Source organism: Neolamprologus brichardi, chromosome 3, assembly GCF_056152115.1.
Source record: "Neolamprologus brichardi isolate AB-2024 chromosome 3, ASM5615211v1, whole genome shotgun sequence".
Classification (NCBI taxonomy): Eukaryota; Metazoa; Chordata; class Actinopteri; order Cichliformes; family Cichlidae; genus Neolamprologus; species Neolamprologus brichardi.
This window is the reverse complement of record NC_142106.1, coordinates 47,594,160-47,612,101: the sequence shown is the minus strand read 5'-3', so window position 1 is coordinate 47,612,101 and position 17,942 is coordinate 47,594,160. Positions and strand designations below refer to the sequence as shown.

Here is a 17,942-nt window from a genome sequence, read left to right as displayed (position 1 = left end):
GCTGGTTAAATCACAATCCTTGCCACAATTCCAAAGTCAAAGAGAGTGAACATGAAAGCAGCATGCAGCTGTAGCTGGGGTATGGATAGAATTAAATTTAAAAATTACATTTTTTTCTGTCTTACCATCCATACAAGCAGCTGGCAGGCACATGATCTGAATCTTCTGAAAGAAACAGATATTCGAACTCCACTAAGTTGGAGTAACATTCTTTCACGATGTTATGATTTGGCACCATACAAATAAAACTTAACTGTGGTGAAAGCTATTTCCCCTGTTGAAAACCATTTTATTATACATAATACATAATTTTGATTATAATTATTTTTATTAAATTATATTTTATGTATGTACGTGTTTAGAATGAATGTAATTATTTGGTAAAATATGTTTAAATGTTTTGTATTATGAAGTAAAAAAAAGTTTTTTGATTGTGTTTATTTTGTTTTATTTTGACCTTGAAGAAACTTAGGGCAAATTTTATTGGATGGTGAAAATGATTGTTACTAGGCTTTAATGAGTTTATTCTTTCCTGTATTCGTGGCTGTTTGGTTTGGAGCTCGGTTTTACTTTGGTGGTTCGGACAGGAAGTGGTTTCTTTTTCTGAGTATTTGACGCTCGGATGAATCGGTGAGGGAGGCACAGTTGAAGAACGCTGGCAGTGTCGAGGGTCACAGGAATGTACAGTAAACACAGGCAGAAAAATACCCACACATCCCCGGCACAGTATGGACGTGTGCTCGCTCTTCTTTGTTTCTTGGTGCTGAATGGCGCAGTGGAAGGAGCCCCCAGACACGGAGGGCGAGGTAAGAGTACCGCCGAAGAAACTTCTTGTGCTTAACGGTTGCTGTTGACCCGCAAAAGCGCCTGCCTCTGTGAGAAGGCTTTAGTTTAAGCAAGAAATATGTCACTTTGACACACAGAAGACCGTATTTTTGGTCTGTGTGATGACGTTTCAGTGAAAAAAGCTGTTATCAAAGTTGTTATCAACGGCCAGCACATGACCTGCAGACCTTTGCTGGGTGTCCTGTACTCAAGAGTACGCCACTGACTGCAGCAGCAGTGCGATATCTGTTAGATGTGATGTTACTGTGATGTTAATGGGGGAGGGGGCTCTTCTACTTGAAATCTACCAAAGACTCGCCATGTTTAGGAAATCAGAGGCCAGATGTGTTAACGAGTTATTGTGAGCAGGCCAGGTTCTAACTGTGGCATCGTCTGCGTCTCCCCAACACGGCGAGGGAATTTATCCATGACCTCTTTTACAAGTGTGTTAAGTTTGTTACAACTCAGTAATGTCTTTAGGGGAACTCACATGTGTGAGTTCAGTATGAGGCCGGTCCATCTTCGTGCGCTGCCCATAAAAGGCAGGCTCAGAGAGTCGCTGGAGGATAAGCACACTGATGCAGCCCAGAGCCAAAAGGCTGGCTCCCACACTGGATTTGTGTATGATTAAGGATGATATGAGAGAAGAAACGGCTAATTTATTGGTAAATAAATCATCAATGATGATGATGATATGATGAAGTTAGATGTTTAAATATCTGGGTCAACCATTTAAAACAACAGAGAGGTGAAGAAGAAAGTGCAGGCAGAGTTGAGTGGGTGGAGACGAGTGCCAGTGTTGATTGGTGAGAGAAGGGTAACAGCAAGAATGAAAGGGATTTAAAAGAACCTACCCACCACTTTAATCACACTCTAGATATTGTTTTAACATATGATATAGAAACTGAACATTTAGAATAGAATAGAATTGAACTTTATTGTCATTGCACATGTCACAGGTACAAGGCAACAAAATGCAGTTTGCATCCATCCAGAAGTGCTTTAGCCATGATATAGATATATTACAAATTAGCAATAATATAGATATGTAAGTATATTACAGAAATGGGTCTATTATGGTATGTTATAATGTACACCGTATGAAGGTATGTTATGAATATGCTATAACTATAAGTATGTACAGGCTGTAGTGAGTACAAGCTATGTACATGCTATGAACAGGATATAAATATGAAAAACTATACAGAAATATGAGATATACAGCTATACATAAATGTGAACTATGCAAGTAATAAACAGTTGTAGAATTAAAAATGATCGTATTTTACAAAATGATTATTTATACAGAATTATACAGTAGTGCAGTTAAGATAAGTGAGATATGTGGATAATTTTCTACAGAGGCTATATAAAGTGCTAGTGGTTGAGAGTGGTGGTTCAGACCATGTTATTATTGTGTGTATGAGGATACAGTTGTCCGTTGTGTGTGTGTGTGTGTGTGTATGTGTATGTTCAGTCCATGTGTTTAACGTGGGTCAGATGTCAGGAGGCAGAGTTCAGGAGTCTGACAGCTGTGGGGAAGAAGCTGTTCCGGTACTTGGTGGTCTTAGTCTGGAGGCTCCTGTAGCGCCTCCCAGAGGGCAGGAGGGTGAAGAGTCCATGTGCTGGGTGACTGGGGTCTTTGATGATTTAACAGTGTTTCCTGAAAACCTTCTCTTGTCTGATCATTTCCTGATAACATTTACATTTACAATAATTGATTACACAGCAGTATCATCACAGTAGACGTCTTTCTGAAAGTGCTGTAACTAAGTTTAAGAATATAATTCACCCACTGTTATCATTCTCAATGCCCTGTAATAACTTTGCCTCCTCACTACGTATTACTCTGGATACTGTAGCTCCTGTGAAAAATAAGGCCTCAAATCAGAAGTACTTGACTCCGTGGTATAATTCTCAAACATGTAGCCTAAAGCAGATAACTCGTAAGCTGGAGAGGAAATGACGTAACACAAATTTAGAAGATCATCACTTAGCCTGGAGAAATTGTTTGCTGCTTTACAAGAAAGCTAGAACATTGTAAAGCTAGAACATCTTACATTCATCACTGATTGAAGAAAATAGAAACAACCCTAGATTTCTCTTCAGCACTGTAGCCCAGGCTCTGTTGAGCCTTTATCATTATAACTAGTAATGACTTCATGGACTTCTTCACAAATAAAATTTTAAGCATTAGAGAAAAAAATCTCATAAATCATAATCATCTCACAGATGTAATATTATTTACAAATACTTTCAGTACCATTTATATTTATTTAGAGTCTTTTTCTCCAATTGATCTGTTTGTTACCTTCAGTAATTACTTCCTGCAAACCATTAACGTGTCTTTTAGACCCCATTCCTACAAGACTGCTTAAAGAAGTCCTGCCATTTTTGACCAGGAAATCTCCTTCAATGAAAACAAATATGTAGGACTGTTCATGCTAGTTCATGCATTAATACTTCTAGGCTGGACTACTGTAATTCATTATTATCAGGATTACCTAAAAACTCCCTGAAAAGCTTTCAGTTAATCCAAAATGCTGCAGCAAGAGTTCTGACAGGGACTAGAAAAAGAGCAGATTTCACCTGTATTGGCTTCCCTTCATCGGCTCCCTGTTAAATTCACAATTGAATTCAAAATCATGCTTCTCACGTACAAGGTCTTAAATAATCAGGCCCCATTTGATCTTAATGGCCTTATAATACCATATCACCCCATTAGAGCACTTCACTCTGTCAGGCTTGCTTGTTGTTCCTAGAGTATTTAAAAGTAGAATGGGAGGCAGAGCCTTCAGTTTTCAAGCCCCTCTTCTATGTAATTGGCTTCCAGTTTGGATTCAAGAGACAGACACTATCTCTACTTTTAAGATTAGGCTTCAAACTTTTCCTTTTTGCTAAAGCATATAGTTAGGGCTGGATCAGGTGACCCCGAATGCTCCCTTAGTGAAATATAAAAATAAAATTATATTCTATTATTTTTTCATCGCTCAAAATAAGCGTCACACTCGCGGAAGCCGGCGTACCCGCAGAAACGCCGTGCATTTATGCTGGGGATTTCATAAGCAACACACCTTAGTTGTTCACACAAAGCATAAAGGTAAAAAACAATATATAAAGTGTTATCTTAATTTTAGATGTCAAAAAGTATTTGCGGCTCCCAGTGTTTTCTTTTGCATGGAAACCGGGTCCAAATTGCTCTTTGGGTCTTAAAGGTTGCTGACCCCTGACCTAGGGAAAGCATGCATAATGTAAACAGGATTAGTCTTAGCAGAACCCAGTGAATATCCATAATTAACCTTGGTGCATAAGATGGACTCTCAATTTACATCAACAAATTACAATCTGTTAGAAATGATTCCAATCACTGCTGTGCAGTTCTTTTAATGCATACAGCATGCTCTAATCACAGTAATAAAATATGGTCAACAGTATTGAACTGACGTCTAGCAGGACAAGCACAGAGATAAGTTCTCTTTCAGAGGCCATAAGAAGATCATTTGCAACCTTCACTAAAACTGTTTCTGTGCTGTGATGGGCTCTGAAACCTGACTTAAACTCTTCAAATAAGCCATTCCTCTGCAGATGATCTGTTAGCTGTTTTACTTGAACTACACTTAAGAATGTCTGAGTCAAATGGCATTGCTGCTTTTGCAGATTTAGCCAGTCACAGTCTATTGCAGGGGTAGGCAACCTTTCTGATGACGAGTGCCATCTAAAATTTCCTCAGAAGCCAGTGTGCCATATGATTGCATTAGCAATAAATTTAATAACGCTCTATATTAACAGTTACACACTATATAGAACCACTTTATAGAATTATATTTGTTCGCAGATGTTGGCAGCTATCAGCGAATAGTTATCAGCTATTTCGAAACAAAAAAAAAAGACACTTTTTATCCATAACAAGAACTCCATAAAGCAAATGAACTGTACAACAGAAAATACAAATGCTATTTATGGTCTCCTCACAACAATGATAAGTAAAATAAACTGGGCCAATATGGCATGTTTGTTAATACAGGGATACACATGTTAATGTGATCTCTGGTCTCCCACTCAGCTGCACAGGACTCCAAGTGTCCAGAATTCAGACGGCTACCTGAGGACACTCATGTGAGAGAAAATCTGCTCACACAGATATGTAGAGCCAAATACTGTCAATAAGGCCTCTGCAATGTTCTGAAGACAGTTAAACTTGTCAGATAGTGATGTCCAGCAGGTGGAAATGCAAGCTCCATGAACACGCACAGCTGTGGATTCCAGCTGCTTTGATGTTGCATTAACTGGCATTGACTCAGCCACTTAATGCAAGACAAATCTAGCTGCTCATTAAAGATTTCTGGTTTGATTAGAAAATAAAACATTGGTCCAAACGCCTGAAAGTCCCAAAAAAATCGCATTGTGAATTCCGTCTCGAGTCTACAGATGTATCCGTGTATTTCCGTGGTGCTGATGCTGTGCTGAGCGGAAAGCTCCTGAAGCTTTTGAAGTGTCAGAATGTGGAAAGCTAACAACTTCCCTCTCACCAGTAGGCTAAGTTATTTTTAGCCAATTACAAGTTGAATCTGGTAGTTGGGGTTGTTAGCTAAGATACCATCATTAAGAAGAGGCACAACTAATGTGTCTATGCGAGCTGATTTGCTTGTGCACTGCTGGCGCGGCCATTTATTTTTTAATGCACCTTCTCAGATTACTTCACTGCGTGTCGTGCCCAGGAATGGACTGGGACAAAAAAAATCAGCCCGGGAATTTTGACTAGAGACCAGCCCACCAGGTATTAAAGCCATAAAGCCTTTGAAGGAAAAAAACTGCTGTTGTGACAGTGATGTACAGTCTTGTTGGTATATGTATGATTTCTATACATTTTATGTCAGATAAAAACTTGGGTTGTAAGATCCAGATAATTATTTAATAACAGCCAGACATTTTAAATGAGAATAAGAAAGTATTTCTTTGTGCCCCCTTTCCCTGTTAATGGCCTACCTGGCCCCTGGCAAAATTTTGCTAGAGCCGCCCCTGCACAGTTACCAGCTGTCAGCTACTTAGAAAAGGATCCTGGTGTTATTTGTCTCACACAACACAGGGCTTAAATACACGGGGAGTAATCAGGGAATGGGCCACAGGAGGGAGACACAGCTGGGAGAAATTAGGCTAACGAGACAGGGGAGAGGTAAACTGAGCACACTCACATAAGACACAGACCTTCACAATAAAACAGGAAACTCGGACACAGGAAACCAGACAAGACGCTGAACTGAACAGACAGATTCACAAACAGACGGGGTGACACCATAGACAGACAGAGATACAGACGCAGACTCAGAGGCAGACCGAAGAGAGCTCAAACAATAATAATCATCATAATAATAAACTAGAAAATGATAATAATAAACTTAAAGCACTGGGTCACTGACCCAGGACCATGACAGGTTTCCCTTATCCACGATTGAGCTCCGCGTTTGCCACCACCGGTTGATCGGCGGCCGCCTCGCCGCCTCGTATGTCTCTTTCCCCACATGTCCTTTCTGTCACACACCGGTGGCTAGCTGCCCTCTGTTGTAGCTCCGCGTTAGCCACCACCAAGCAACTCAGTTATTTTTTCCACATCGACCAGCATCATCGGCCCATATAAACGAAAAATAAGTCCAGCGAGACAGACTGTTTGTGAGCGATCGGGGAGTGAAAGGAGTTAGAGCCGCCTCACTGTAAGCGAAGGCTGGGTGCTTTTTAGCGAAGGGTCGCTAGCCGCGCTAGCTAGCTAACCGGCTACAGCCGCGCTAGCTAGCTAGCTAGCCGGCTAGCAGCAACACATAAGAGAACTGTTTGTTAATATGGGATGTCTTGATAAAACGAGCAGATATTTGAAGTTTACATACCTACATTCTCGCCTGAAAATATCTTAAAAGTTTTTGATTTGTGACCTAGAAACACTAATAATAATAATAATAATCTTCGCTAAAAAGCACCCGGGCTTGGCTTACAGTGAGGCGGCTGACACTCGTTTCACCACCCAAATGCTCGCCAAGAGTCTGTGTCTCGCTGGACTTATTTTTCGTTTATATGGGCCGAGGATGCTGGTCGATGTGGAAAAAATAACTGAGTTGTTTGGTGGTGGCTAACGCGGAGCTACAACAGAGGGCAGCTATCCACCGGTGTATGGCAGAAAGGGCATGCGGGGAAAGAGACATACGAGGCGGCCGCCGATCAACCGGTGGTGGCTAACGCGGAGCTCAATCGTGGATAAGGGAAACTGAAGGCAGGAGAAGCAGGCGGCTGCCGGTCAGAGCGTGAGGTGAACTGAATTTCAGGTAAGAAGTTATGAACTGCACTCTATTTGGGTCAGATATAAACTGAGTTTAGGTGTAGTTTATTTTCGTTGTGCTGACTTTTGCGCTAAGTTACTGATGTTGAACTTTATGACAGCCTCCCCAGGCATTCTCTCGCCTGTTGAAACTTCAATCATGAAACTGATCAATGATCGGCTTTTCTCTCTTGTTTGTTTATTGGGCTAAACAACAGTAGCATGTTTAAGCTTGATTAGCTGTTGTTAGAATTCATTTGATTTTAATTTCTAGTATCAGCTGATGTTTGCTGGAGCCACAGCTGAAAAAAGGGCTGGTCCTAACCATGAGATGTCCTTACTGAATCATCAGAGCTGAACTGGTGATGGAGAAACAGGTTTACCTTTTAGGTGACATGAATGAGTTGAAGGGAAGTTATGAACTGTTTCTGAGAGACAAATAACACCAAGCTCCTTTTTCTGTGTAGCTGACAGCTGGTAACTGTGCAGGGGCGGATCTAGCAAAGCTTTTGCCAGGGGGCCAGGTAGGGCATTAACAGGGAAAGGGAGACACAAAGATATACTTTTCTTTCTTACTCTCATATAAAATATTTAGCTTTTATTAAATAGTTATCTGAATCTTACAACCAAAGTTTGTATAACAATACACAAGATTGGCTGTAGACCATTGTTAATCATTCAGAACACTATGTAAAAATAACAAAAAACAAAAAGTAAATGCAAAAGTGCATAAATATATATTTTACGTGTTTGATGTGTGTGGCAGGGAGTGGTCTGCAGTGCCGCTGCAGGGGAGGTGGACCCACGGGTGTAAAGTCTGTGCTCTCTCGGCTGTTTTTTGGGTGTGTGTCTCTCCAGAATGTTGAGATCACACAGTTTAGCTGGAATATCCTGCAGTTCTAAACTGTTAACAGCAGCAAGCCTTGGCATGCGTCCACTTTTGAGGGAACTGTGACATGTGTGACAGATATGCTCTTTCTTTCTCTCAACAGGAAAGCTGCACTGATCATTACATGCTTCATCACACACATGAACAAATTTACCAGTTAGACACTGCTGAGCTACAGTTTGGTGTTTTGAGTAATTTTCTCTTTTGCAGAAATTCACCTGATTAGGAAAATAAGCTTTTAGACAAACAGTACAAACATAAGATGGTGCTGACTTAATGTTTGATCTGAAACGAGATATGGCCTCATTTATTAAACTTATGCAGTTAATCGCTAGATGGTTATTTTTATAAATAATATTACATTAGGGAAATTTCCCTATACATATTTTTGACCTGGGGGTAGAATTGACTGTGAACTGGAAAGGGAAAATGCTTATGAACTTGCAAATTAAAAACATGATGCATTTAAGGTAACCCTTTTCCATTTGTATTTAAGAAGAAAATTTCTTCCACTGTGCGATGGCCGAACCTGTTCCTTTTATATTTAGATAATTTCTCCTGCCTTAAGAAAAATCCTTCACATGGAACAGAAGAGGCTGGAGTGCACAGAAACTGGAAGAGATGCAGTTATACAGTCTAACTGGGCCCCACAAACTATCAGCTAAAGAGAATAAATTAAATTGCTGCACATTTTGCAGACTAACAGTTTAAGATTATTTAAAACATAAAATATATCTTTTTATAACATTAAATGTAAAGAGTCAAATAGAAGTCTTTCTAAAGTTATTCAATGATATTTATATTATGAAAAGCAGATTTTTGACATTTTAAATTTTTCCCATTGTCAGATAAAATAAACACGCACAAAACAAAAGCAATGTCTGTCATCATCAAAACACTCCACAAATCCCGTGAATGATTCGCTTCCTTATAAACCATTGCATCAGATACCGAAGCAGTTAGGTTCTAAATGAAGCTTCGGACGTCACTGATCACGTGACTCTGGCTAAACGAATCAAGCTTTGACACAGTGCTTCTGAAGCAGTGTGTTGATTTTTTTGACACACGCACCAGAGCGTCAGCTTCAAGCGGACCATCACTATTATTTAGTTTTCTCAGTTTAGGTTTCTTTAGTCATTTGTCATTCCTCACTGCCTTTTCCATCACCCTATTACTTGTAAATAAACGTCACTTGCATTATCAGTCAACTGCCTGCAAACAATAAAACAAAATACTGAGGTTTATGTCTTATTCAACCTTCCTAAATTAGAAAGGAATGATATCTTTTATGCAGTCTGACTGCTATTTTTTTTCTCAGAGACGTAGTGATGCTACACTGTAGCAAGCTGACCCAGTCTATGTAAGCAATCCCACATTATATTAATCTCCCTAATTCTTTTGTGTCTCCAAGGACTGCACCAGGGAAGGACAGTGATGGTGGAATGGATTTCTCCAAGTCAAACGAAGAGGCATACAGAACCTGCCACAAAGGTCAGATGTGTGTTATATATATATATATATATATATATATATATATATATATATATTTTTTTTTTTTTACCGTACACCAAGGGCGTAGATTTGGCATGGACGGAAGGGACGTGTTCCCACCAATATTTTGATCTCTTCGAGTAAAAAGAAAAACCCCGATCTGTCAGCGTCTCATTCACACAGCGGAGCAGAAAGAGTTAAATTAGTTCTCTACTGGAGTCCTACGTCATGTGACAAATATGGCCAATGTGATTGGCTGTGCCTTTCAGGGAGCTCTGTTTAGTTTTAGCAGCGGCAAGCCTGCGCTCCGAGGAGGAGAGGAGGACGGCAGCAAAGAGGAAGAACCTGGATGTAAGAAAGTATTTTCAAAGAAACCTGTAAGTCACTTAAACTCAAGTTCACTCATAAAATGTGTCCGTCACAATAACTTACAGGCTATGCTAGGCTTTGGCCCAAATCAGTCTAAAATTGTATGTAACCATGAATAACGTGTTTTGGAAACTAACTGCACAAGATGCAGCACTATTAGTTCTCTCAGTCTCAGAGCAGCATTTCTCATTTTGATTGAAGCTGTCGGAGAAAACGGCAGCCTCGAGCGAGCCAGGATATTATTTTACAGAGGCTGTTAAAATTATATGTCTAACGTTAAAATGTTGGTGACACAATAATTTCATCCTAATGGCACTGACATATTCATAGGGTTAATTTTTGAGACAAAATATCATGAGGTAGTCACGATTTTGCAAATATTCCACCTTGTAGTGCAGTTTGCACAACTTGTTTTAAAAATGCACTCACCCTACAAACATTACAGATGAGTCAAGATCTGCACAAATTGACAGACACACTGAAGCAGCTACACATTTTATTCTTATTGTCATGTATGTCCTATTTGTCAGCTGACAGAAGAGCTCAGACACAAAGCTCAGAGAGCAATGGTGACACAAGATCACAGGTGAAATTGGATGATGACTTGTTGGTTCATGACTGTATCTGAAGCACATGTGTGACTGCATGTATTTGGAATGTCTCACTGTTATTTATCAGGTGACAGAGGCAGCTCTGCCATGTTGTAGCTCGGACAGAGGTGAAGAGGCGAGGTCACAGGTGACTGACTGATGATTTGGTGCTATAGATTAACTAGTATTTATTATCATGACAATTGTCAGGCTGCTTTTAGTCATCCCAGTATCCTCAGTTGAGGCTGAAAGAAGCTTCAGTGCTCTCAGAAGATTAAAAACATGGCTAAAGTCAACAATGACTCAAATGAGATTAAACAATGCTGCTGTATGTCCACCAGGAGAAACTGGACAGTATAGATGTAAAACCAATATGCCAGCAGTTTATCTCAGTTAACGAGAGGAGCAGGCATGTGTTTGGCTGCTTCACATAGTGGACATTGAGTTGTTGTGTGGGGACACCAGTAGTATAAATGTCTGTTGCTGTAACAGTAGCTCATGCTTAGAATAAAAAATCCCAACTCATTGATTTGATCGGGGCAATAGTGTGGCTAAAATGTTGCATTATTTTGCTGAGAGATCTTTTATTTTGTGGTAATCTTGGATGGACATAAACCACCAGGTCATTCAGTGTTCCCTTAGTGCTAATGTATCAGAGATGTTGGTGTAATGTAACTGAAGTAATGTTGTTAAGTCCTTGAACTCATATTTGTTTATTGTCATGACTGTATTTCAGGGCTGGACTGGCCATCGGGCATACCGGGCATTTGCCCAGTGGGGCGCTCGTGATTTTTTTGTTTTTATCGGCCAATGGGGTTTTCTTCCTTTTCTTTTTTTAATGATATAAATGAATGGTGGTGGATTGGCCAGTTGGTCATGATCGACTCTGGGCTGGACCAATTACAGCCGAGGAGGTCAAACTTTAAAGTTAAGGTGAAAAGGAACGCGATTTGTCCCGTACTACTTCAGCTAGAAAGTTGCTAATTCAATCATGAAACTGATCAGTGATCAGCTGATCGGCTTTTCTCTCTGCGCCAGAAAGAGGAAACCAGCGGAGGCCGCATTAAACAACAGCAGCATGTGTAAGCTTGATCAGCTGTTGTTAGCATTTATTTAATATTAATTTCTAGTATCAGCTGATGTTTGCTGGAGCCACAGCTGTAAAGCTGCTGGTCATGATGTTGGTTTGGATATGTGGTGAGAGGGAAACATGAAGATGAAACCAGGAGACGTCCTTACTGAATAATCAGAGCTGAACAGGTGATGGAGAAACAGGTTCAACTTTTAGGTGACATGGATGAGTTGAAGGGAAGTTATGAACTGTTTCTGAGAGACAAATAACACCAGGATCCTTTTCTAAGTAGCTGACAGCTGGTAACTGTGCAGGGGCGGGTCTAGCAAAGTTTTGCCAGGGGGCCAGGAAGGCCATTAACAGGGAAAGGGGGGCACAAAGAAATACTTTTCTTTCTTATTCTCATTTAAAATGTCTCGCTTTTAACAAATAATTATCTGAATCTTTCAACCAATGTTTTCATCTGATGTAAAATGTATAGAAATCCATTATTGTATTCAGTAAATATTAAGTCTAGTTAGTATATACCCTAGTAAGTTATAGTATTCTTTACTTTGTTAAGGTACCATCTGTGCAGTCTGCAATTCTGTTGAAGAAAGATGTTGAATCTATTTAATTACTGGAGAAAAATAATAGATTTATGTGAATTTGTTTTATACGTGCATTAAATTTAAATCGGTTTTGTTAGTTAAGCATCTTGAGGCAGAGGGTGGGGGAGTGATTCCTACTTTTTTTTCTTTTCTTTTTTTGCTGGTAGTTGGCAACCCTTTTAGTTTTAGGTATATGTAATTATAAATGAGGTGTTACTGTTTAGAATACCAGAATAGGGAAGGTGGTGTAGGTTTAAGCTAATCATAAAGGCTTTAAAGGATTTATGACTTTTCCTATAATACCATGGTGGGCCGGTCACTAGTCAAAATGCCGATATTTTGTCCCAGTCCAGCCCTGCTGAATTTGAAGTTATTTTTATTTTTGTATGATACCTGATTTATATTGAATATGGCTGAAGTAAACTAAAGTCTAAAATACTTAGTCATTTGTTTAATTGTAATTTAGCATTATATAACTCACATATAAAACTTTCAATTGTAATTTTAAATGGTTTAAAAGCATGTAGAATAGCATATGTAGGCAAGTACATTTCTCCTTTTGTTATCAAGAAGCAAAGACAAAAAGGAAAAAAAAAACCTGAATCATTCGTCCCCACCAATGCCAAATCGAAACTGTACACCCTGCCCTATATGAGACAACTGTTGTTGTGATTTGACACCATATTAATAAATTTAAATTGAAGGGAAAATGTCTCATTAACCTTTCACTTACCTTTTATTTGCTGTCACTAAGCTCCATGGCAGTTTAAAATGAGGCTAAAGAAGTGGTATAATAATTGGTTTGTTGTCCATGGCCAGTCATTTAACTGTTTATTATTAGGCCAGTTTATGTGGCTGGTAACTACTGTAGAATGAAAGTCCATGTCTTAGTCCAGCCTCATATTGCTAATCATAGATCAGTTTGTAGTTGTACTTGGTAAGTATGTCTGTGGCTGGACTCCACCGCAGGTGGGATCCAATGTATGAAGATGAAACAAAAAGTTCAAAAACATTATCTATACTTATGTCCAAATATATGTACATAATGACTGCACAATTGCTTGGTACCTGTACTTGTACCTGATTTTTGACTTTGAATATTTAAGCATGGCCATGGATGTTAGTGGCAGCAGTGTTTTTTGTTTTGTTTTTTTAAACCACCTCTGTCATTAAGGACATCTGTTATCATGATGGGATGCTTTCCTCTGTGGATTCTTTATTCACTTGAAAGTTTTTACTGCCTTCATTGCCAGCCGACACATTGTTTCAACCTCCACAACCTTTACTGTTTCAGATGGACACAAACATACTAAAAGATACACATTCAGGTGGAAGAATGAAGCCACTAAAGTTTTAAACTCATCTGCTCATCTTGTTTGCATGAAATTTGTAGTTTGGAAACGGTGTTCAGTGACTTGCTGTACTCAATCTCTGTTTGGCCTACTATATATAAAAAAAAAAAAAACACCCAGCACGCCCCTGCGGGCGGTTTATCCTTCAAGCTCGGGTCCTCTACCAGAGGCCTGGGAGCTTTAGGGTCCTGCGCAGTATCTTAGCTGTTCCCAGGACTGCGCTCTTCCTGACAGAGATCTCCAATGTTATTCCCGGGATCTGCTGGAGCCACTCGCCTAGCTTGGGAGTCACTGCACCTAGTGCTCCGATTACCACGGGGACCACCGATACCTTCACCCTCCACATCCTCTCGAGCTCTTCTCTGAGCCCTTGGTATTTCTCCAGCTTCTCGTGTTCCTTCTTCCTGATATTGCTGTCATTCGGAACCGCTACATCGATCACTACGGCCGTCTTCTTCTGTTTGTCTACTACCACTATGTCCGGTTGGTTAGCCACCACCATTTTGTCCGTCTGTATCTGGAAGTCCTACAGGATCTTAGCTCGGTCATTCTCCACCACTCTTGGGGGCATTTCCCATTTTGACCTCGGGACTTCCAGGTTATACTCGGCACAGATGTTCCTGTACACTATGCCGGCCACTTGGTTATGGCGTTCCATGTATGCCTTGCCTGCTAGCATCTTGCACCCTGCTGTTATGTGCTGGATTGTCTCTGGGGCATCTTTACACAGCCTGCACCTGGGGTCTTGCCTGGTGTGATAGACCCCAGCCTCTATGGATCTTGTACTCAGAGCTTGTTCTTGTGCTGCCACGATTAGTGCCTCTGTGCTATCTTTCAGTCCAGCTTTGTCCAGCCACTGGTAGGATTTCAGGATATCAGCCACCTCCTCTATCTGCCGGTGGTACATACTGTGCAGGGGCCTGTCCTTCCATGATGGTTCCTCGTCTCCCTTCTCTTTCTTGGGTTTCTGCTGCCTGAGGTATTCACTGAGCACGCTGTCAGTTGGGGCCATCTTCGTGATGTATTCTTGGATGTTCGTTGTCTCATCCTGGACTGTGGTGCTGACACTCACCAGTCCCCGGCCCCCTTCCTTCCGCTTAGCGTACAGCCTCAGGGTGCTGGACTTGGGGTGAAACCCTCCATGCATGGTAAGGAGCTTTCTTGTCTTTATGTCAGTGGCTTCTATCTCCTCCTTTGGCCAGCCTATTACCCCAGCAGGGTACCTGATCACGGGCAGGGTGTATGTGTTGATGGCCCGGATCTTGTTCTTACCGTTCAACTGACTCTTCAGGACTTGCCTGACACTCTGCAGGTACTTGGTGGTTGCAGCTTTCCTAGCGGCCTCTTCATGGTTCCCATTCGCCTGTGGGATCCCCAGGTACTTGTAACTGTCCTCTATGTCTGCAATGTTGCCTTCTGGTAGTTCAATCCCCTCAGTTCTGACTACCTTCCCTCTCTTTGTTACCATCCGACTACACTTCTCCAGCCCGAACGACATTCCAATGTCATTGCTGTATAGCCTGGTAGTGTGGATCAGTGAATCGATGTCTCGTTCACTCTTGGCATACAGCTTGATGTCATCCATGTACAGGAGGTGGCTGACAACTGCTCCGTTCCGTAGTCCGTATCCGTAGCCAGTCTTGTTAATGATCTCGCTGAGGGGGTTCAGGCCTATGCAGAACAGCAGTGGGGACAGAGCATCTCCCTGGTAGATCCCGCACTTGATGGTGACTTGTGCTATGGGCTTGGAGTTGGCCTCTAGTGTTGTACGCCACATCCCCATTGAGTTCCTGATGAAGGCTCTTAGGGTCCCATTGATCTTGTACAATTCTAGGCATTCCAGTATCCAGCTGTGGGGCATTGAGTCATAGGCCTTCTTGTAATCAATCCAGGCAGTGCACAGGTTGGTTAGTCTGGTCTTGCAGTCTCGGCTGACTGTTCTGTCTACCAGTAGCTGGTGTTTTGCACCTCTGGTATTCTTGCCAATTCCTTTCTGTGTCCCGCTCATGTATTGACCCATGTGCCTGTTCATCTTAGCCGATATGATGCCTGACAGGAGCTTCCATGTAGTACTGAGGCAGGTTATTGGTCGGTAGTTGGAGGGGACTGGTCCCTTCTTGGGGTCCTTGGGGATCAGGACCGTCCGACCTTCGGTTAGCCATTCTGGGTGTCCCTCATTAACTAGCAGCTGGTTCATTTGTGCTGCCAGACGCTCGTGGAGTGCAGTCAGCTTCTTCAGCCAGTAGGCGTGAACCATGTCGGGCCCTGGTGCTGTCCAACTCTTCATACTGGAGACCCTTTCTTGGATATCTGCCACTGTGATGGTTACTGGACCCTGTTCAGGGAGGTCGCTATGGTCTGCCCTCAGATCCACTAGCCACTGAGCATTGCCGTTATGGGTTGCGTCCTTCTCCCATATGCTCTTCCAGTATTGCTCCGTCTCCAGCCTTGGTGGTGCTGTTCTCTTATTATTGTTCCCTTGCCACTGAGAGTACACCTTTGCTGGTTCTGTGGAGAACAGCTGGTTTATTCTCCTGCCTTCTATCTCTCTGGTGTACCTCTTCAAGTGGCTGGCCAAGGCTGTGAGTCTTTGCTTGGCAGTTTCCAAGGCCTCAGGTATGGACAGCTTGCTGTATTTCTTATGCACCTTCTTTGTCGCACCTTTCTGCAACTCCATTAGTTGGCTAACCTCCCTCCGTGCTACTTTGATCTTGCCCTCTAGCCTCCTTCTCCATGGAGGGTACTGCCCCTTGTGGCTGTTCAACTTGTAGCCAAGCATCTCACTGATCACTGCTGCCGTATTGTAGATCAGCTTGTTAGTGTCGGTAATCGTGGCTGTAGGTATCGTCCGTAGTGCTGCATTAACATCATCTAGCAGACCTTCTGAGGGTACTTCACGTAATCTTGGTAACCAGCTACGGGGGGTCCAGGTTTCAAGCTTGGCCATGATCCCATCTTTCAGGTCAGTTCCTCTCGCACTCAACGATCCTTCTCCTGTCGCACTTGGGGCTATGTACCCAATCTCGGGTGGGGGTGATGATATCTCCCCCCTGACCTGGCGTCCTGACTCCTCCTTGCCGTAGCATTTATGTTGTACCTCGTCAATCTCTAGCTGTGAGAGCAGTCCCTTCTTTCGAATGTTGGAACACTGAGCTACTAGTTGTTTCGCTGTCATTGTGGATGTTGGGTATCGAAGAAGAAGAATAATCACTCCATCAATACGGCTGCAGCCTTAAGCTGCTACTTTCTCATATTTATCTACCTTTCTATCTATCTTGGTAATATCAATCTCGTTTTTTATATATATATATATATATATATATATATATATATTAGGGGTGCAACGATACTCGTATCGATATTGAACCGTTCGATACAGTGCTTTCGGTTCGGTACGCATATGTATCGAACAATACAAGATTTTTAATTTATTTGATCAACTTTCCTTCTGACGGTGCTGTCTGTGTTGAGCGCTCAGTGGCTCTGCGCTCGACAGTGCAGCCTAGGCGCAGTAGTCGAACACAGATTCACTGAGCACAGGGCAAGCTAGCTAGACAGAAGGTAAGCTCGTTGCAACATGGCAAATTGAACCTCCCCCACCCTCATTCAGATCTGGCGTCTGGAACTATTTTGGTCTTCATGTGGCGTATGACCCTGAAGGTAAGCGCATCTTGGACTAAAGTAAAACAGTATGTCAGATGTGCCACGCAATGCTCAATTACATGAGTGGGAACTAGTGTGTTAGCGCAGTTAGCTCGTTTATGTGTTGACGCTGTGCAGCCCCACACACGGGGCAATCCGCGGTAGCTCGTTAACAGAGATTTGCCGTGTTGTGGCGTTAACCTCATTTCAGATTAAGGCTGACAGCACTAGTGGGAACACAACGAATATGACTGCACATTTACCTGATAGCATCCTAGTGCAAAGACAAGTGGAAGCAGACAAAAACAACAAGCACGCATACAAACTTTACCCGAGTCATTTAGACAGCCGTTAGCACATGATTCTCCTTATGGGGACCTGATATGTTTAATATGCTGCTGAGAATATAGCCCAGAAGAAGCGTATAGTATAGCTTTTATTTTGGAAAGAGACATTTCTCTGTAATAAACTCTCTTTTCCAAAGATGAGTGATTCCTCAATCAGATACAGGGCTCGCAAAATCGCTAGCCCGACGTCCCGGGGCTAGCGATTTTTCCAGTCGGGCTGCCCTGCTCGTCGGCCTATCGTAGGAAGGAAAAATATATGTCAATGCTTTTGCATTCTTTCGGAAATGTAGCTGGGTAATTATGTCATTGGCATCGGTGAGCCACTGTCAATATGTGACATATTGAAATCGCGTTTGAATTTGCGCTTGTTTTTTGCTTTCACTTTGCAATCGCGCGAACTGTGTATAGAGAGCAACAGCACTGATTGGTGAGTGATGATAATTTGCGCACCAATTCCTCTGACATCGTCTT

The 17,942-nt window shown here is 41.8% G+C and overlaps 1 protein-coding gene across 2 annotated transcripts in view; it reads left to right on the top strand.

Annotated features, from left to right (window-relative positions):
- The first annotated feature begins 622 nt into the window (after window positions 1–622).
- Window positions 623–17,942, top strand: part of LOC148104380 (disintegrin and metalloproteinase domain-containing protein 33-like) — a 90,779-nt gene continuing 73,459 nt past the window's right edge. For both annotated transcript variants that reach the window (XM_087837763.1, XM_087837764.1), the window contains exons 1-2: window positions 623–806; window positions 9,430–9,509. In XM_087837763.1, coding sequence (XP_087693889.1) covers window positions 680–806; window positions 9,430–9,509 — 207 coding nt within the window. In that variant the 5' untranslated portion in view covers window positions 623–679. The remainder of the gene's footprint in view (window positions 807–9,429; window positions 9,510–17,942) is intronic.